At 51.1% G+C, this 21,623-nt stretch overlaps 1 protein-coding gene across 37 annotated transcripts in view; it reads left to right on the forward strand.

The window, feature by feature from the left end:
• LRRFIP1 (LRR binding FLII interacting protein 1) overlaps positions 1-21,623 on the forward strand; it is a 160,985-nt gene that overhangs the window by 62,561 nt on the left and 76,801 nt on the right. For 7 of the 37 annotated variants that reach the window (XM_065917139.1, XM_065917042.1, XM_065917142.1 and 4 more), the window contains exon 1: positions 4,976-5,041. The exons of the other annotated variants lie outside the window; for them this stretch is intronic. In XM_065917139.1, coding sequence (XP_065773211.1) covers positions 4,976-5,041 — 66 coding nt within the window. Of the gene's footprint in view, positions 1-4,975; positions 5,042-21,623 lie in introns of those variants that run through there. 37 annotated transcript variants of the gene reach the window in all.

The following is a 21,623-nucleotide window of genomic DNA, read 5'->3' on the forward strand; positions in this document are numbered from 1 at the left end:
ACTGAGTGACTGAACAACAAGGACAATTTTTAAATTAAGGCACATACATTGTTTTTTAGACATAAGGCTCTTGCATGCTTAATAGACTACAGTGTAGTGCAAACATCTTTTTTTATTTGCTAGGATGCAAAAACCTCTTGTGACTCTTTATTATGACACTCACTTTATTGCAATGGTCTGGAACCAAACCCACAGTATTTCCAAGGCATGCCTGTGTAAAATGCTTTGTAAACTGAAAGGTGTGGTGCAAATCTGGGTAATCGCTTCATGAACCAGCTTTACTATATGGAGTGTTTTTTATTTTAGTCAAAGGGATCCATGGGAAGTTATGCATGTAAGCTCACTGTTTGTAGAAGTAATATAGAAATGTTTATTCTGCTGTAACCAATATGACTGGTGATTCACGTTCATGAAAAACAGCTGTGATGGCTATGATTTGGAAAAATGGTTTTGTGTGAGTTATCTAAAGAGCGAGGTGGCCAAGAACCACCCTGCTCTCCCTGCCGGCCCTTTGCCTTGTCCTGCAAACCTGGAAGGGTTTGTCTTGGTTGCTGTAGCTTTCAGAACCAAACCACAGAAGCAGGCGATGCTGGTGAACCTAGCAACAGCCCAACACCATGGAGACCAGTAAACGAGTTAGGGTGTGGCCCCAAAGTGGTTAAATGTTGTGGCGTTTGCTGGTGAGCTATGAGTCTGATGTTCCCAGAACAAAGTTAGATCATTCTACTTACCTTTTTGTCCTTTATTAGGCGTCCCTTAAGAAGTTAAGTTCCTGCACGTAATCTTCTTGCGCATTGGAGAACTGCTTTTGAGATCTGGGACATTACACTTTTGGGGGGATGGCTCCAAGCAGCATAAGCATGGTGGCTTTTAGGAATGCCTGGGACAACTGGAGCTTTCACAAAACCCAAGGCCCCTCTCAGGACAGAGTCCCTGGGTTTAGACAGTACCTGGGTGCTTGTAGGTGAGTGGCTGCCAGCAGCTTGGAAGAAGTGAAAGTAGGGATCTTGACCAAAAGAAGGGAAAATGGAACCTGTGTCACTGACCTCACAGTTCTTTATATAAAGACCCTGGGCCCACACTGGAGCAGTCAGGATGGATGGCCACCCTCTTCCTGACCCCTCCCCCGTCTCTCTCCCCCATTTTGTAGCTCGGATCTTTCAAAAGTGCCCTGGGTTTCTTTTGCCAACCTCCCTGAAGATAGAACCTGGGGGCTTCTTGTCTGATTTCTTCTTAGCTGACGCTCTTAGGTGATTCTGGTTTTGTCTTTCCCAATATGAAGGATTTAGATTACTCTGCCTAGTGGAGGAGGAAATGGTGACCCACTGCAGTATTCTCACCGGGAAAATCCCATGGACAGAAGAGCCTGGTGGGCTGCAGTACACAGGGTCTCGGTGTCGGACACGACTGAGCACACACACACGGCTAGTGACCTAAAGCTGTGAGCACCAGGGTGAAAATGCAGTGCACGTCCATGGTTTCCATTCAACAAAGTGTCACTTTCTTTGACTTCTGCGTGGACTTTCCCAGCCCCAAGTGTGTAGGTGCCACTCAGTAGTCATCCTCACAAGTGTCCTTGGTGAGTTTAAAAAACAAGAGCCAGGGGCCACTGCCGGGAGGGGGCCCCAGGAGGGCCCCTTTTCATTGGAGAGCTGCTTATATCAAAATGAAGGCAACTACACCCGCTACACTGTGTTCTGGGGCCCTGGGGTCTAAATAACACAGAGAAGTGTCAATTTTGCAGCACTTGAAATACAGACTGACATTTGCCCTACAGCTGGGACCGATCTCAGCTGTCCCCCCAGGGTGGCTGGCTGGAACACATGTCAGAATGTCGTGACCTCTCATCTAGAAGGATGTTGGTACAGCTGCTGCTGCTACTGGGTGGGGTCAGAAATCTCTTGTGCCTTTACTATTATTATCTTACTGTTGGTGTTGTTAGTGTGTTACTGGGACTAAAATTAATCAGCCAGTTGCTTCTTCTGCGACAGTGTCCTGCCACCTGGGGCTTCTGCAGCTGGGCCTTCCCATAGCTTCTGTGGGGTCTGTGGGTTTTTTGTCTTCTCTGGGGCTACTCACGATCTCTCCCAATTCTCAGCCGTCAGCCCGTTGTTGCCCAGCTTCCCTGCAGATGCAGAGCAAGGCAGGCAGGCCCGGGTGCCTTGCGGGGGGTTTCTGGAGGCAGGGGGAAGACAGGGGGCCATGAGGCAGCCAGGTGGCTCCACCGACTGTGCTCCAGGGGCCCTCCCCATCACCCTGGCCACTTTCATTATCACTAGCACGTTTCAGATGAAACTCGAGACACAGGGGCTAAGGAACTTGGTCACAGTCCTACAGTCAGTGACAGGGCCAAGAACTGAGCCAGAGGGTTTAATTCCAGGGCCCACTTCCCAATGCAGTTTTCCTAAAGCTGATAACTAGCAACTGGAACGGAGAAGGCAATGGCACCCCACTCCAGTACTCTTGCCTGGAAAATCCCATGGATGGAGGAGCCTGGTAGGCTGCAGTTCATGGGGTCGCTAACAGTCGGAGACTACTGAGCTACTTCACTTTCACTTTTCACTTTCATGCATTGGAGAAGGAAATGGCAACCCACTCCAGTGTTCTTGCCTTGAGAATCCCAGGGACGGGGGAGCCTGGTGGGCTGCTATCTATGGGGTCGCACAGAGTCGGACAGGACTGAATCGACTTAGCAGCAGCAGCAGCAGCAGCAACTGGAAGGCCACCTGGGAGTTGGGGGTGGGGGGGTGGGGCGGGGAGTGCAGGTATCCAGAAGCGTTGCCCTGAGACCAGCAGGACAAATGAAGCCTGTTCCCTGTGCCCGGCTCAGGGAGATGTGGTCGTAGGGTTCCACGTGGCAAGTAGCTATAGAATCTGCTGATCTACATCAGAATAGTCCAACTGAAAGCTCCCAGAAGGCGATTTTGTTAACGGGTTATCCTTCTCATCCATGGACCTGTTACTCAAATTATCTTTGCTTTCCACCAGAGATTCCCCAAATCCCATAAGTATTTACACAAAATAACTTACAATTATTTTCTCCAACGTGTTTAATCAAAAACTGTTAACACACTAACAGGTTTTAAAAGTGTTATAGCAAGAAGACAAGGTATTAAAGGTATGCATTTCAGTCTTTCTGAAAATTATTCTTGCGAACCTGACACTGCTGTGCATTAAAGCTTGGCGGCTGTGTTCAGGACCTCATCAAAGTTGTTGACACCTGCTGTTTCTCCCACAGCGGCCACTCTGGGTCTTTACTGGCCTTGCCTTTCTTTACTGCCCCTGCTCCCTCCTAGGTTAGAACCTCCCATTCCCCCAGAACCTCCTCTGTCCACCCCACCCCGTCCCCCCCACACATGTACACCCTTCCTTCCAGAGCCCCATCCCCTGAAGCCAGAGCGGAAAGGTGAGCACACACAGGCCGCCGCGCGCTGACTCTTTACTGGGAGCTAGGTTAGGGCGGCGGAGATCGAGATCGGGAACCCGGCGACGGTAACATTTCAATGCGCATTGGTGGTCTGTCAAGACGCTTGCTGGAGCCGCCTTTGCAGAGACCTCGGCCCCGCCTTCCGGTTGAAAGCTTTCATTCTGAGGCGGGGAGGTGGTCTTTTCTGAGAAGGGCTTCCGAACACGTGCCCCCTGGGCAAGGTCAGCAGGGGCCGGGGCCGCCTGGACGCGGGGTAGGAGCGGGGGGCGCCGCGGGCGCGGGGCTTGGCCAGGACAGGCTGGCATTCTGACGAAAAGCTGCGTCCTTCCTTCCCGTGGCTCCCGCCCCGGCCTGGCGAGGTTGGGACACGTTTCCATGATTTGCTTGTAGGACTTTTAAAGAACGAGTCACGCGTGTTCTGGGGCTGGAGGAGGCGCGTGCGGAGCCGCGGGGGCCCCGTCCCGCCGCGGACACTCCCCCTCCGCGCGGACCCGGCCTCGCACGACCTCCCGCAGGACCCTGGACGGTGCGGCCAACCTCCCCGCCCCCCGCCCCCACCAACCCCGGCCCTGAGACCCCGGATCCGCGCCGAACCTCATTCTTCCGCCGCGGCTTCCTAAGCGGGAGCCGGGCAGGGGGCGCACCCGGCCCTCAGATGCTTGTTCTCACCCCCGCGGGCCGCGCATTCCGGTCGCCCTAGAAGGCGGCCCTTTCTCCGGGGGACGCGTAACGGGGAACCCCGGCCAGCAGATGCTGCAGAGCTCGGGCGAGGCTGCAGTGTCCGTAGAAGCTCAGTTTGGCCTGAATTTGGGGCCGCAGCCCAGCGCCGACAGCGCGGGGGCGGGGGGGGCGAAGGGAGAGGGAGGCGGAGGCGGGCGGGGGCGCGGCCGGGCCTGGGGAGGCTGTCCGCTCCGCCCCCAGAGGACCCCGCCCCCAGAGGACCCCGCCCCCAGGACTCCGCCCCCCCCACCCCCAGGACCCCGCCCCCGCGCAGAATCCTCCCCCGCACCGACCCCTCCCCAAGGGGAACCGGTCCCCGCGCGCACCTCCCCACTCCCGCATTTTCCAAAGGCCTTCGGTTCGCCCTCCCTCCGCGGGTGGTGGGCGACCGGGGCCGGCAGGGGGTCTCCTCGGGCTGGGGCCGGAGACGGCAGCGTGGTGATTAATGACCGCGCCGGGGGGCGCGGCGTGAGGGCGGAGCGCGCCGGATGGACCCGGAGGGCGGCGAGGGCGGAGCGCAGGGGCGGAGCTCGCGGGAAGGGGCGGCCCTGTCTCCTCGGCTCCCCGCACCGCCCCCAGCCCCGGCCCGCCGGCCCCGGCCACCTGCGCCCCGCCCCTGCGGCCGCGCCCGAGCCCGGGAACCGCGGAGGCGCGCTGCGCCCGGGCGAGGGCAAGGTTGCTGTCCCGACACGCGTGTCGTCTCCGGCACCGCGATCCAGCCGTTCTCGGCATGCGGCTGCGCTGAGAGCACGCCCGCGGATCCCGGGAGCCCGGCGTCCACTGAGGATCTTTGCTGGCTGTGTGAGAGGGTGGCCTTTAGCCGGCAGGATGACCAACCCTGCGGCCGCGCAGAACCAGGAGATAGACTGCCTGAGCCCAGAAGCTCAGAGACTGGTAAGAGGAAAACACGTCTTCGAAACGTCTGGTTCTGACTGCGAATGTTTGGACCTTGTGGATGTGCTGGGGCCGGCCGAGGGCGGGCACCACCTTCCACCGCAGCCATCTGTGCCTGGTGAGGTGTGGGTGGGCCCCGCCTGGCCGGGGACCCCCTCAAGCGAAAGTCCGTCCCCTCGCGAGGATGTGCGGCGGGGCGGGGGTGGGATGTGCTCGGTTCAGTTAGCAGTTTCGTTTGTGCCGCCCGCCCTGCGCCCCGGAAAGCACGTTTTCTCGGACGGCGTTCCTCGCCAAGGCGAAAAGGAGCTCCGTCTAGTCCGCTCTGGCCGCATTGACGGGCTCGGCCCAGTTGAGTGTTTCGACCGCGGATCCAGCCGAGATCTGAGACCTGCGCGTGGTCTAGAGTTTCACTCAGAGCTAATAGTTTGGTGTTTTACAAAACATAGCACCTGGGCTCTGGTGGCCAGGGGCGGTGCCTTCGCCCTGAGGCTGGCACCCCCAGTGGCTGGGGGTTTGGAGTGCTTACCCTTCTCTGCGCCGTAGAGTCTTCTCTAGTTCCCAGTACTTCAGTTCCCAGATCCTCTTTGGCTGGTCCTGGGGCCTCTGCGTCTGGAGGGGACCTTTCATCTGTAGGCTGTTGCAGTTATCCAGCTCAACACCCAGTATTGGGACCTCGGATGTGAGGCATTAGATAGAGTCCGGCAGGGGATGAAGTGGGGAGGGTTTGTAATAACCCATTTTCCTGTGCCTTGTGGCTGATCATGAATGGGAATATTTAAAAGTGAAAGGGTGCAATTTGGAAAAGACATACTTTATGAAGTTAATACTGTAGAGAGAGAGACCCTAGATATCCACTTTATTGGGCCTTTGTGGAACCTTAATCGAAGCATGAGCCCCAAATAATTACTCCTTCACCAGGTGGGAATTAACCACCTACTGAATATTTCTGGAAGGTTCAAGATGAATAAGACTGCTCTGCTCTGAGCTTCCTGGTCAACCCCAGAAAGGTGTAGCAATAGATTCTGGTGAACACACCCTTGAAAATTGCATTCCTTCCTGAGGACTGTCAGGTGGGTTTTATTTTTAATGTCCACATTCTGTGTGCTCCCCTGGCCTCACTTAAGGTTCCAGCCTCAAACCAGACCCTTGGAGCTGGTTCCTACCCCTAATTGGGAACCTGCAGAGAGAGCCTTGCGTCAGCATCAGGGACGGGCCCTTGGAAGAAAGAAGGATGGGAATGCTCTGAGAAAGGCCGGTGCTTTCAGGAGCCGCCTAGGCAAGCCATAGATGGCAAGAACAGACTGATGTTAGTCCTGGGCAAGATTTGAGCTCAGAGGAATGAACTGCTGGGCACGGAGAGGAACAGAGTGGCTGTGGGGAGCGGGGTCTGAGTAGAAACAGCCCCTCTTGCTCACGGCACGCCATGCAGCGTCTCCTTAAGCCTTAAGTTACCCCGGGATCGGGCCTGGTGGAGATGTGTGCCTCACAGAGATGCTGCCGGGAGCTGGTGCCGGAGAGACGGGAGCAGCTGCTCAGTGAGAAGGCGCCCACCTCCTCCTGCCGGCGATTCCAGGGTCCAGGACAGTCGGAAAACTAAGGCTGTTTCCCTTTTTTGTAAGTTGTGAGCAGAATTCGTTTGGCAGTGATGGAAGGCTATTTGTGTCCCCGCCCAAGTCTCATCGTATTGTGGGGTCCTGTGCCAAGGTCCCCAGGTCCCATTTATTTGGCTGATGGGAGGCTATTTTCAGTCTTTATTCTTCTTAGTGTGAACGCACGTACGTTTCTCTGCAGCCCTGTTAAGGTACTTGATTAAGGATTACTCTGAGTTGTTACAGAACATATGATGTATGCCTCTTATTACCCTTCTAAAACCCAAAAATGATGAATTCTGAAACATCCTTGGTCTCAGGGATCTTCAGTAATCAGCTGTGAACTTGTAAGAGTGTTTGTTTGTTTGGGAAGGGGGTTGTTGGGGAGGGGTTTGTTTTTAATTAAAAAACAGCCAAAAAAATTTTTTTTTAAAGTAGAACATGGGGAACAGAAGTAAAATACAGTCCTTATTTTATGACGCTAGTGGTTGAAAGGAAACAAGTGGGGTGGGGTGGGGTGGGGAGGGGTGGTGTGGGGGTAGGGTGTTGGGTGGGCCGTGTCTGAAGGACTTAGCCAGCAGCCACCCTGGGCATTAGTATTCCAGCCAGAGAAGGGTGGGCATTTCAGACTGGTTTGTGCCGGCTTGTGTTCAGTGCTAAGTGACCCTGTGTCCCGGGAACAGGGGTCCCCACTGGAGGAGGAGGAGGGCCGGAGCCCCATGGAGGTGAGGCCAGAGCTGGGATTGGCAGGAGGACGTGGATTTGTCGAGCTCCTCCTCAAAGCAAAAAGCAGGATCTGAGCAGGAAGTCCAGGCTCCTTGCAGGAGTGGACGGTGTGGAAACCATGTTTCTTTAACTTGGGTAACTTCCCTGGGTCCACGCCGGGTTGTGTCAGCTGGCTGCTTTCCACACACTGAGCAGCACTGAGTCCCCACAAACAACCAGCCCCAGCCTGAGAGAGGCTGTCGGGGGGAACGTGGGCCCCCCAAGTCTCATCTCGCTGTAGGTACCTGTGCCAGGTCCCTTGGCGCTGGCGAGTAGAAACACACACTGCTAGGGTGCCCGGCCCGGCTTAGCCCGGGACTCTGGGTGTTGGAATCCAGGTTTGTTCTAGGTGGATCATTTCCCCAAGCACTTAAGATGTAAAAGCAGTAAGTTAGGTCTTTTCTCTTAGTAGTAAGGGTGTCCCACTGGGGCAAAGATGGAGACTCAATTTCCCCTTTTCTTTAAGAATTAGTTTCTGTTCAACCTGAACTAATGTCAGCGGAGCGGAAGCCTTATTTGCACACTTGGTTTTTTTTTTCAGATCCTGCAGTCTAAGCTGCTGGTTACACTGAGCACAGGAAATCGCGTTATTTATAGCGGCTCAAGTGTTTTCAGACAAAGTTGATTGGAGTATTACCTGATTAAGAGCGAGGTTCTTATCTAGTCTCCACAGAATTACGAGGTCGCATGTTGGTGTGATGTGTTTGCTCCTCAAAAGGCAATGTTCAGGAGGAAATTCTTATCCTTGAAAAATCAGGCTGTGTGACTCAGCAAAGGAAATGTTTATGACCGATTGGTTACTCATATGCCAGTGTTTCCAGAATATCCGATCATATTTAAAAGTTTTAACCTCGGTGCCCCATTGGCCACAGGGTTCGGGTTACTAACCTGTTACAGCAGGAAGGCTGTTATATCTCACTGTATGGGTCAGAGAGAGAGGAGTTTTTGTTACTTCACTGCTTTTACTCTGGGACACCCCAATTTTAGCGTGTGTGTGTGTTTTAAAGCAGGTTATTTCCATATTTTCATGGAGTCGATTTACCAGAATTTTACTGCTCAGACTATCTAGAAAAAATAAAGTAAATAAACTTCTAATTTAAACAAAGCACTGTTTTGACTACATCCAAGATTCAGCGATTCAGAATTCCTGTGCGTTTGCTAGTGGACCACTACTTAAATCCCCTTTCTGAGACTGGTGTTTTTGTTTAGGGGAGGGCCAGAGTTTCAAGTGGTTTTCTCCTTCTTGCTCTAAGTGGAAAACTTTAAAACCTGTGTGAATACTTTGGTCTGGACTCTGAAGGAGAGCTACTTTGTAATTTAAATTACTGTAGAGATTTACTTTTCGTTTTAACAAAATGTTTCACTTATGTGTTTGTGTCACAGAGCTTGGGACTTCCCTCCTGGCTCTTATCAGAGCAGCATCGCTTCTGATCCTCAGGTCTGTGTTCTTATCTCTGGCCAGCGGGTTTGGAATTCTCGCTGGGGGGGAGAAGCAGGAGTGGGCTTTGGGTGTGGGTGGGGTGTCTCCCCAGCAGACTCACTGCTGGTGGGTGCTTCGGCATGCCCGTCTCCTCCCTCGTCTCCTAAGCCTCCTCTGAGCTGAGTTCCCTCTGCTGTGACAGACGCTGTGCAGGTGGACACAGCGGGCAGCGTTTCCCAAGCCCCCAGTGTGTCAGCACTCTTCAGCATTTCCTGTAGCAGTCTTCCCGTGCCCTGGCGGATCTCAGAGGCGGTTGGGTTATCTCCACTTACACATAAAGAGAAGATGGGCTCAGAAAGTTCAGGGGACTTTCCCAAGACTGCACAGCCACAGGCCGCGGGGCCCGTTGGGCCCAGGCAGGCTGGTTCAGAGCTGGTGCTGGTCACTGCCTGCTCGGGTGAGGTCTGGTGAGGCGGCGGAGAGCACCCTTGCTGTTGTCAACCTGCCTCGTGAGCCCTGGGCCTGCACAGCCCCGGGGTCAGGCCGAAGGACTTCTTTCTGCTAAGGCAGCCTCTTCAGACACATGTCCTTGCAACTGAAGTCTTGATTTGATTAACATTTCCTTTCTATTTCTGGTAGTTTTTCAGACAAAAGAACACTCAATGGGTTATTTTTTCTAAATAAGGACATGAATAGAAATCACATAGCTGCCAGCGTTTTTATTTTTCTATAGTTCATGCCGTACCCATGTTTTAGCCATCACTTGGGTCAGCCCACAGCGGGAACTGCTGGGTACCAGCCTCATTCCCACGTGTTGTAAAGCTCCTCCCCACCATCCAAGCAGACGAACCTGTTGAGGATGGGGATGAGAGCTTCTGGCTCTTTCCTAACTGGCTCCAGGAGGAAAGGGCGTTAGTAACTGTGCCACCAGCGTGGGAAAGCATGGGGCTGCTGGCGCGTCCAGTCTCTCTTTGAGAAGGAACAATGTCAGTGTTTTGTGTCACCTTAAAGGTGTGTGTGTGTGTGTGTGTGTGTGGTCTGGGCTGGGGAGGGGCTTCCCAGATGGCTCATTGGTAAAGAATCTACCTGCAATACAGGGGAGACAGGTTCAATCCCTGGGTCGGGAAGATCCCCTGGAGAAGGACATGGCAACCCACTCCAGTATTCTTGGCTGGAGAATCCCATGGACAGAGGAGCCTGGTGGGCTAGAGTCCATGGGGTCGCAAAGAGTCGGATACAATTTAGTGACTGAACAGCAAGAGAAGTATGTGGTTTACAAGGAAGAACCTGAACGGGGCAGGTGAAGCGAAGGGCATGGAGCCCCGATGCGTGGCCCGGGGGGAGCCTGTCATGTGGCCAGGCTGCTCTCACCCGTCACTTGTCAGTCACACACGAGGTTATTTGCGGCCATTGTGTCCTTGCTTGTAGCTCCAATATGTTGAGACCACTGAAGGAAGTATGAGCATCCCTCATCTCAGAAAAACATTTAAAATGTATTAACAGCATCTGGTCCCATCACTTCATGGGAAATAGGTGGGGAAACAGTGGAAATAGTGTCAGACTTTATTTTTGGGGGGCTCCAAAATCACTGCAGATGGTGATTGCAGCCATGAAATTAAAAGACGGTTATTCCTTGGAATGAAAGTGATGACCAACCTGGATAGCATATTAAAAAGCAGAGACATTACTTTGCCAGCAAAGGTCCGTCTAGTTAAGACTGTGGTTTTTCCAGTAGTCAGGTATGGATGTGAGAGTTGGACTGTGAAGAAAGCTGAGTGCCAAAGAATTGATGCTTTTGAAGTGTGGTGTTGGAGAAGACTCTTGAGAGTCCCTTGGACTGCAAGGAGATTCAACCAGTCCATCCTGAAGGAGATCAGTCCTGGGTATTCATTGGAAGGACTGATGCGGAAGCTGAAACTCCAATACTTTGGCCACCTCATGTGAAGAGTTGGCTCATTGGAAAAGACCCTGATGCTGGGAGGGATTGGGGGCAGGAGGAGAAGGGGGCGACAGAGGATGAGATGGCTGGATGGCATCACTGACTCGATGGACATGAGTTTGAGTAAACTCCGGGAGTTGGTGATAGACAGGGAGGCCTGGCGTGCTGCGATTCATGGGGTCACAAAGAGTCAGACACGACTGAGCAACTGAACTGAACTGAACTGAACAGCAAGAAGAGAACTTGCACGGACGACACTGTGCGCTGCTTTTTTTCAGTTTTTATTTATTTAGTTTTATTTTTGGCTGTGCTGGGTCTTGCTGCACAAGACTTTCTCTAGTTGCAGCGCGGGGGCTGCTCTTTGTTGCGGCGCACAGGCTCCTCGTGGCGGTGGCTCTCTCGCTGCAGAGCACGGGCTGTGGGTGCACGTGCCTCCGCCGTGCGGCCTGTGGGCTCGGTGGGTGCAGTTTTCAGACTCCGGAGCACAGACCCCGTGGCTGTGGCACCGGGCTTAGTTGCTCCACGGCATTTGGGACCTTCCTAGACCAGGGATTGAACCCGTGTCTCCCACATTGGCAGGCGGATTCTCTACCGCTGAGCCTCCAGGGAAGCCCTAAGTGTGCGCTGTTTTTATTCATCAGCTTGAGTGCGGGTCGTGCTAACCTGAAGATTGTTCTGTGAAGTTTGAATAGGTAGTTGCTATTAGCCTGCTGTCTGTTAAGTAACATGAATACTTTCGTTCCTGATTAAAATGTTTGTTCTCTTGGTGTGTTTCTCTGAGAAGCAAAGTCAGGAAATTTCCAGTAGCAAAATGGGGAAAGAGAACTCTGTGGACTGTCTCACTGGTCTGGAAGGAAGTGAACCTACTCAGTGTAACAGATAACTCACCTCTATGTAGAGCGAACATTTCAGAGGCAAAGCAAGCTCCCAGAGCTCATGTCACCTGGTTTCCAAAGTGATGTAATTTGTCCAAGTTCTCATAATGGGCCAGCGGCAGAGCCAGAACTCCCAGCCTAGTCTTGAGACCCCTCTCAGGACAGTCTCAGGCTTTGGAAACCCTGGACCCTGCTGAGAACACCACCACCTGGAGAGGTGGTTTCTATGCCTGGTCCCCCGAGACCAGTGAATGCGATGCCAGGACTCCATCTCTGGGCCCAGACACGGGTGGCCTTGTGAGGTCAAAGCTTGTTTGAAGGCTGCTGTTTTATTGTAAAATTCCATAATCGTTTTATAGACCATAACTCATCTGATTTGATTTTGACGGCAACATGGTGTTTTAAATAACTGATTAAACTTTAACCTGATTAATCCTTAGCTGTATGTCCTCCACATCGTCAAGTAAAATTGGTAACTTGTTTATTTTGTGGCTTCAGCACTGGCCCCCAGGGCTGTGCCCTGAACCTGTGGTCAGGCTGTTTCCACAAGTGTGGACATGCAACAGATAGGTTCAGCACCTCCATCGCACCCCAGAGTTTTAAAAAAGGTGTTCCTAGTCATGTCAGGCCCAATGTCCCTTTTTATAAAAAGTTTTTAATATCCTTGTTACTAAACCTGAAATGAAATTCCTAGGTGGTAGAAACTACCTTCACACATAATTTCAAGTCAATATAATGTTTGAACTGTAACATTAAAAAGAAATCAAATGAAAGTAAAATGCAGGAACAGAATGTGAATATTGTGACTAACTCTTGGGAAGGTTCAGAACAAAGTCATATATAATCTTTCCTGATTTCCATGCAGATTGCATTCCTGGAATATTCAAAATATGTTGAAACTACTCATGACGTATTTTAAATTTACGTGTGAGTCGAAATCAGTTTGTAGGTCTGAAAGTTATAAATGTGGTTTTTGGATCTGCTTGAGTAGCCCGTGGGAAAGTTCCTCATCGTGCAGGCCTGCCCGAGGACAGGATGGTTGGCATGCCATGCCCTGCCCCCAGATGCCTTCGGTCTCTGCTGCAATCACTGTGACTTCCCAACACCTGCCCCCTCACCCCAGCATTTCCTAAATGCCCTCTGAGAGCTGGCACATGCTCCCTGACAGCATCATCCCAAAGTGCCTTCTCCTCCCTGACGATCATAATTACAGTCGTGGCTGGAAAAAGCAGGCCCCCTCGTGGAGAGACTTACCATGATTGCCTGAGCTAGGGGGCTGGAAAGATGTAATTTTGAGACTGGAGTACAATGCCCGTGGAAACTGAGAGGTATGGGGAGGGCCGTGGACACACATACAGAGACACGGATGGCCACTGAGTCTGAACCGCCAGCCGGAATGTTCCTCTCCTGCTCCTGCCTGTGCGGGAGAACACATGGCCCCATCTACTTGGTCGCTTTGAATAGCATGCTATTTTTAGAATCTACTGCATGTGAGGAGTTGGGGGTTTATGTAGAAAACAAAAGTTGGTGGCTGTTGTCAGTTCCTGTAGCCAAGTCAACTCAGCAAAATAATAAAGATCAGAGCATGCATAAGTAAAATAAGAGATTAAAAAATCAGAAAAGTTCAATGAAACCAAGAACTGGTGTTTTGAAAGGATGAACAAAATCAGCAAACCTCTAGGCAGACTCACCAAGGAAGAAAAGAGACAGGACCCAAATCAAAGAAGAAATGAAAGAGGAGAAATAACAATGGAGACCCCAGAAATACAAAGAATCATAGAGAATACTATGGCAGCTGTATGTCAATAAATTGGACAACCTAGGAGAAATGGGCAAGTTTCTAGAAACACAACCTGACAAAACTCGGGAAGAAACAACTAGTTTGAACAGACTGACCACTAGAAGTTAAATAGAATCTGAAATTTAGGGGGGAAAAACCTCCCTGCAAACAGAAGTCTGGGACTAGACAACTTCACTTGGGAATTCTACCAAACACTCAAGGAATAACTTATATGTATCCTTCTTAAACTATTCCAAAAACTGAAGAAGAGGGTACACTCCCAGATTCATTCATTCTGTGAAGCCAACAACACCCTGATGCCAAAACCAAACAGACACTACAAAAAAGTGAAAGCTACAGACCAATATCGCTCATGAATGTAGATGCAAAAATCATCAACAGAATATTAGCAAACCAAATACAACAATACATAGAAAGGATCATACACACAATCAAGTTGGAATCATTTCAGCGTCACAAGGATGGCTCAACATCAGCAAATTGATCAGTGTGATATATCACATCAACAAAAGGAGAGATAGAAACCACATGATCACTTCAGTAGATGTAGAAAAAGCATTGGACAAAATCCAACCTCTCACCAGAATGGTTATAGAGGGAACATATCTCAATGTGATAAAAGCCATTTATGATAAACCCACATTCAACGTAATAGAAAGAAAAGAAAAGTGAAGTCGCTCAGTCATGTCCGACTCTTCGCAACCCCGTGGACTGTAGCCTACCAGGCTCCTCCGTCCATGGGATTCTCCAGGGAGGAATACTGGAGTGGGTTACCATTTCCTTCTCCAGGGGATCTTCCCAACCCAGGGATTGAACCCGGGTCTCCCGCCTTGGAAGCAGACGCTTTAACCTCTGAGCCACCAGGGAAGCCCATCAACGTAATACTCAATGGTAAAAAGCTGAAAGCCTTCCTGCTAAATTCAGGAGTAAGACACAGTTGCCTGCTCTCACTACTTCTATTCAACATAATATTGGAAGTCCTAGCCATAGCAATCAGACAAGAAAAAGAAATACAGAACTTACCTGGTGGTCCAATGGTTAAGAATCTACCTTCCAATGCACAGGACATAGACTTGATCCCTGATCGGGGAACGAAGATCCCACATATCAACAGCTAAGCCCATGCCCCACAACTAGAGAGCCCGTGCACTCTGGAGCCTGTGCGCCAAAACTAGAAAGCTACAGAGAATACACAGGCCCCAGTGAAGACCCAGCACAGCCAAAATAAAAATAGGTAAATGAGAAATACAAGGTGTCTAAACTGGAAGAGAAGAGGTAAAACTGCTACTGTCTGTACATAGGATGATACCCTATATAGAGAGGTATATAGATACCCCGAAGTCTCCACATAAAATCTGTTAGAACTAATAAATGAATTCAGCAAGATAGCAGGATACAAGATTAATATTTAGAAACCTGAACCTGTTGCATTTCTTTAATAAGAAAATATCAGGAAAATAACGTTTAAAAAAATCCTGTTTAAAATCACATCAAAAAAAAACCCTAGGACTAAACTTAACCATGGTGGTAAAAGAGCTGTATGCTGAAAATTATTAAGTGTTGATTAAGGAAATTGAGGAAATCCATGGGGTCACAAAGTGTCAGACACAGCTGAGCAGCTGAACTGACTGAACTGAACTGAAGCAAATTGAAGATAATTCAAAGAAATGAAAAGATATCCCAGCTCTTGCCAACAAAGGCCCATATAGTCAAAGCGATGGTTTTTCCAGTAGTCGTGTATGGATGTGAGAGTTGAACCATAAAGAAGGCTGAGTGCCGAAAAATTGATGCTTTCCAATTGTGGTGCTGGAGAAGACTCTTGAGAGTCCCTTGGACTGGAAGGAGATCAAACCAGACCATCCTAAAGGAGATCAGTGCTGGATATTCATTGGAAGGACTGGTGCTGAAGCTGAAGCTCCAATACTTTGGCCACCTGATGCGAAGAGCTGATCCATTGGAAAAGACCCTGATGCTGGGACGGATTGAAAGCAAATGGAGAAGGGGGCAGCAGAAGATGAGATGGTTAGATAGCATCACCGACTCGATGGACATGAGTTTGAGCAAGCTCCGGGAGACAGTGAAGACAGGGAAGCCTGGGGTGCTGCAGTCCATGGAGTTGCACGGAGTCGGGCCTGTCTTAGCAACTGAACAACAACACAGATCAACAGAACAGAGCGCCCAGAAATAAGTCCACATACCTATGGTCAAACTTCAGCAAAGGAGGCAAGAATGGAAAATGGCAAAACAGTCTCTTCAACAAGTGGTGTTGTGAATACTGGACAGCTGCATGTAAATCAGTGAAACTAGAACACTCCCTCACACCATATAAAAAATAAACTCAAAATAGTTTAAAGACCTAAATATAAGACATGACACCATAAAACTCCTAGAAGAGGCAAAACATTCTCTGACATAAATTATAGCAATATTTTCTTAGATCAGTCTCCCAAAGCAAAAGAAATAAAAGCAAAAATAAAATAGGACCTAATTCAAAACTTTTCTATAGCAAACATAACCATAAACAAAAGGAAAAGACTGGAAGAAAATATTTGCAAAGGGTATGACCAACAAATAGTTAATATCCAAAATGTGCAAACAGCTCCTACATACAGCTCAATCTCAATGAAACAAACAACCCAATCAAAGCATAGGCAGAAGACTTAAATAGACGTTCTCCAAAGGAGACATACAGATGGCAACAGGCAGATGGAAAGATGCTCAACATGACTGACTATTAGAGAAATGCAAATTAAAAGCCCAGTGGGGTATCACCTCCCGCTCGTCAGAATGGCCATCATTAAAAAGTCTACGAATAATAAATGCTGAATAGGGTGTGAAGAAAAGGAAACCCTCCTACCCTGTGGGTAGGAATGTAAATTGGTGCAGCCACTATGGAAAGCAATGTGGAGGTGCCTTTAAAAACTAAAAATAGAGTTACCATGTGATCCAGCAATCCCACTCCTAGACATATCCACTTATGTGTGGAATCTGAAAAAATACAAAAGAATTTGTACACAAAACAGAAACAGACTCTCAGACCTCAAGACGAACTTCTGGCTACCCAGAGGGAAAAGCAGGGAGGCAGGACAAATTAGGAGTTAGGGATTAACAGATCCAAAGTACTGTATGTAAGACAGACACACAACAAGGCTCTACGGTACCGCACGGGGACCTGTATTCAATATCTCGTAGTAACCTATTACTATAATAGCATAAAGTATGAAAAATAGCTGAATCATTCTGCTGTACCCCGGAAACTAACACAACACTGTAAATCAATTCTACTTCGAGAAAAAAAAGGATTTTTTTTTTTTAAGGCAAGTCAGGGAAGGGCTTCTGTGTCAGAGCCTCACGGTGGTTCTGCAGAGCGCAGCGTTGGAAGTCCCTTCAGCCCGGGGCCCTGTGTGTGCTCCCGTGAGTCTGAGAACCTGCCCGACAGGAGCTCCGTTCCTTTCTCATGTCGACCGAGGGAGGGCCCCTGCTTGTTCCTAAACAAAACCGGTTCTTTGTCCCGCTTCAGGCTTCAACCGCTTGGTATCCCTCTTACATTGACGTGCGTGCACTTTAGTCCTTTAACTTTTCCCAAGAGGTGGTAAATACAGTGGTAACCTGTCCCGTGGCTGGAGGAAAACTCTCCCATCAGAGAGCTTTGGAGTCACTGATCTGCATGTCAGCCCGGAGCAGTAAGTCTCCTGGGCTCTGCGGGGTGGGGTAGGAACTGCTTCCAGCAGCGGCACCCCTTTCCAGGCCCCGGGGCTTCTCCGCGGAGGGGGAGGAGATGACCAAAGCCGCCAAGCTCATTTCCCAAGAGTCACCCCAGAGTTACAGCTCATAAATCCCTGCCCCTTTCCATGTAGAATTCTGGAGCCCCAGGAGAGTCTAAGAGCAGAGGAAGAGCTTTTCTGTGATATGGGATAAGGGAATGGGGATATAGAATTCCACACTTTGCTTGAATCCCAGCAAAGCTTTGGAGCTCAGAAGAAAGTGTGCAGAATCAGGACTCTGGACTTCTTGTGAGGCTTTTCCGAAAACTATTGAGTCTGCCTCCAAGCACCTCTGTCCTCTCCAAGCAGGCAGGACTTGGGTTCCACCGGCATTTATCACATTTCTGGTTTTTGAAGACTTGGGGTTAAATTGGTAGGAGCCACAAAAGGCTACAAAGAGTATTAGAGCTCTTAGAGCCCCCCAGATGCCCCTGGAATTCGGGTGCAGGGTACTGGGGTGGTGTGTGGTCGCTCCACCCTCGGGCAGGGTCTCCCCTTCCTGCTTACGAAACCCCCACCGCAGACGGGAGGGCGGGGAGGAAGGAAACTGTGCTGGGCTGGGCTACGAGGGCCGGGCACGCCTCACCCAGGGCTCTCTCCTCCTGCCTTGGTGAACACTTCTGCTTTAGTTCTGCTCGGGCCCCAGGCCAGGCTGGGCGGTCCCTGAGCTCCCTGAAGAGAGGAGCAGCTGATGTCCCTGGAGCACTTTGATTACAGCTGGGATTCCTGGTGCTCAGAGCAGGAGGCCTGTCGGGGTCCCTGATAGGAGAGGGGTGCATCTGACTGTTGGTCACTGACTTCTGTGTCTCATCCTGGTAGAACCCACTTCTGCTCTGTGGTCCAATCTAGAACCAGAGCCCATCGCGCCCTTGGCACAGAGACCCATCACCCAAGTAACTCCTGCTTTTGCTGGTGACATCTTCACATAGCCCGCCAGCCTGTCTCTAGCCCAGTCTGGGTCTGTGCCTCCGTCGAGACAGAGAAGCATTGAAATCACTGGGTGTCATTTCAGGGGCTCCAAAGAGCTCGGGTACTGTAGCCCTTTCTGTTTCAGCGCAGAAAGAATTCAGTGAGAGAAAAAGTTATAGATAAGAAATAATTTATTATTTGGTAGAAACCAATGCAATACTGTAAAGTTATTAACCTTCAATTAAAAAAAAAAGAAATGATTTATTAGAATAGGATGCTTGTGAAGCTTAGAAGTGGGCAGGCAAGGCCATACCGCACAACTTAATGAAAATCGACTGGGCTACAGTTTTATAATCAAATGAAAACTGGGAAGAGGGAGACCATCTTTGTCTTTTTTGAGTAGATGTCGTGCCTCCATCATCAGCTCCTCCTCCAGGTTGAGCAGCGGAGTTTTCTTGTCCCTACATGGTCAAACTAGGTTCACAAATTATTCTTTTTTTATGTGTGCAGAGAGCATGTCCTGCGTGCCTGTATGCTAAGTCACTTCAGTCGTGTCCGACTGTGGGACCCTATGGACTGTAGCCCTCCAGGCTCCTCAGTCCGTGGGATTCTCCAGGCAAAATTACTGGAGTGGGTTGCCATGCCCTCCTTCATGGGAACCTTCCCAACCAGGGATCAAACCCAGGTCTCCCGCCTTGCAGGCAGATTCTTTACCATCTGAGCCACCAGGGAAGCCCAAGAATTCTGGAGTGGGTAGCATGTCCCTTCTCCAGGGGATCTTCCCGACCCAGGGGTTGAACCCACATCTCTTACATCTCCTGCATTGGCAGGCGTGCTCTTTACCACCTGTGAAGTCTGAGCATAGCCTAGGGATCTTCAGCTTACTGAACTCACCAGGCAGGATGTGGGTCTCCTGCCACCATTGTTTTATTGTTTGGGCACATGTCTCATGCTTCTGCTGTGTGATTTTGTTGCTAAGCAAGCCTGCTTGGTTTTGTGGTTAAGCAAGCCTGCTTTCCTGAGTGATCATTAACTTACAAGGGTCTCCCATAGTTTTTCTGCTTACAGTCCCTTAGTGAAATTAATGGTTTAATCACCTGCTTTGTCCCTCTACTCTGTCCTCATCAGCAACACTTTGGCTGTCTGTCTCTCCAGCCAGCCCATGTGCCCTTGTGGCCGGGGCGGCTGGTCGGAGGTCTCCGTGCCTCCATTCCGGACCATGGGTGGGGCTGTAGGGCTGGCATCCCAGGCTCTGGCTGGGTGGGCCCGGCTGTTTTTAATTAACCCTTTGTTCAGAAGTCCCCCGAACTCGAGACTTGTGCCGCTTTGTGTATTTTTAGCATCTCTCAGACCATACTGTTTGCCTCAGTGGCAGAGTGTTGTCTTGTTTGTCTCCAATAAAATAAAATGTTGCAAGTGGAACTTTGGAATCAGGGGTTCAACTTTTGAGAATTATTATAAGGCTACTTGGGCGATAAAAGAAACTTTCTCTTCCCAACCATCTCCATTGTCAAAGGCTGGCTTGCTTTAAAGCCCAGCATCCGTAAGGCTCCGTTTGTGGAGTTCCAGGTCAGGTGGGACCCGGGAATGGGGGAGCCGTGTCTCCTGGGAGGGGCTGGGCCTCTGGCTCTCGTTCCCCACCAGCCCTGGACTGTCCTGAGAAAGCCAGGGAGCCTGGATCTCATCAGAGGAAGCCTGACTGGGTCAGCTCCTCCTTCCCCTCCTCCCTGGTCCTGGAGGCGCAGCGGGACAGGGAAAGGGGCCCAGGTCGGGGGTGGGGGGCAACACTGCGGGGGTGTTTAGTGGCAGAACCAAGGCCGCCTTCTCGCTGCAGGGAGCTTGGTTTTGGTTTCAAGACTCCTTCACTTTCTTCCTTCCTTCCTTCCTTCCTTCCTTCCCTCTCTCCCTCTCAGCCTCTGCTCCCTTCCCCCACCCTTTCCTTCCCTCCTTCAAAAATGTTTGCTCTTTGTTATGAAAAATGTCAAACATACCCAAGCAGAGATGGCATAACAGAAAGCAGAGGTCATCACCCTGGAGGAGCAGCCAGCACCCCCGGGGCATGTTGCAGCCCAGACGGGCCACGCCCGAGGCTCTGACTCAGCGGTCTTGGGTGGGGCTGGGCATTCTGCCATCTTTAACAAGCCCCGAGGGGCAGGGGGCCACCCCTGCTGCTGCTGGGGAGCGAGACCCTACCCTCCATCGCACCACCAGCCCCCGCAGCTGTCAGCCTGCCTGAGGCCCTGAATGTACCTGGACAGAGATGCTCTTGGTCAAAGAAGGAGGGTCTGGGGTCCGGAGCCCCTTCCAGGGACAGTGGACTGAGGGACGAGCCGCAGGACTGGTGGGGCCCGATGGCCAAGCTCTGGGGGGGGGGGGGCACCGCAGCCCTGGGGTGCCCTGGGATCACAGCCAGCTGGCCTGGGGCTCAGTGACCAGTGGGAGACTTTAACCTCCAGTGGGTATGTAAGGACGACCACTGACAGCCGGGGATGGTGGTGGGAGAGGAAGCCTCTGCAGATTCGCTTTTTAGGGGTTTTGTTTGATTGCTTTTCTATGTGTGTTTAAATTTTCATTTTGTATTGGAATATAGCTGATGGCTTCCCTAGTGCTCAGACGGTAAAGCGTTTGCCCGAAATGTGGGAGATCTGGGTTCGATCCCTGAGTCAGGAAGATCCCCTGGAGAAGGAAATGGCAACCCATGCCAGTACTCTTGCCTGGAAAATCCCATGGATGGAGGAGCCCGGTAGGCTACGGTCCATGGGACCTCAAAGAGTCTGACACGACTGAGCGACTTCACTTCACACAGCCGATGAAGAGTGTTGTGATAGTCCCAGGGGGACAGCCCAGGGACGCAGCCACACGTGCACACGTGTCCATCCCCCCCAAACTCCCCTCCCATCCAGGCTGCCTCACGACTGAGCAGAGCTCCTTGTATGGCAGGCACAGTGGGTCCTCCTTGGTTGTCCATTTGCATCATTGCGGTGTGTACAAGTGCTTTGTTCCAGAGAGCCTGTACTCTGAATTCCGTGGGTCTGTCAGCCCCTCTCCATCCTTCCCCTTCAGCCTTGGTCATCATCTCCTGTGAGGTTGGAAACTTGGTAGGCAGGGGGTCAAGGTGGAGAAATAAGCCGTCTTCAAGGCCGGGGGCATCCGCAGACTGTGTGAGTTTGGGTGGGTGTGCTGCGTGGGTCTGGGGTCTGGGCTCTTGTCCCCAGCTCTCTGGTTCCCGGGGCCTCGGGGCCTCCTTGGGGCCTCAGGCTGCTGACCTCCTTCCGGAATCCTCTCCCCTCTCTGCTCAGCGTCATCCTTGGCACGTGGTTCATGCCCGCAGGCTCCCTGACCGAAGACCCCCCCCCGCCCCCCGCTCCCCACTCTCATCCAGAGCGCTGTTTCTAAAGCAGAAGTCGGACCCCACTGTGTTCCTCCTCCTTCAAGCCCGTCAGTGCTTCTGCATTCCTTCCTGGAGATAAGGTTCCAGACACCAGGGCTGAAGCTGCGGGGGACGCCCGATCCCTGGGGA

Source organism: Muntiacus reevesi, chromosome 1, assembly GCF_963930625.1.
Source record: "Muntiacus reevesi chromosome 1, mMunRee1.1, whole genome shotgun sequence".
NCBI classification, from domain to species: domain Eukaryota; kingdom Metazoa; phylum Chordata; class Mammalia; order Artiodactyla; family Cervidae; genus Muntiacus; species Muntiacus reevesi.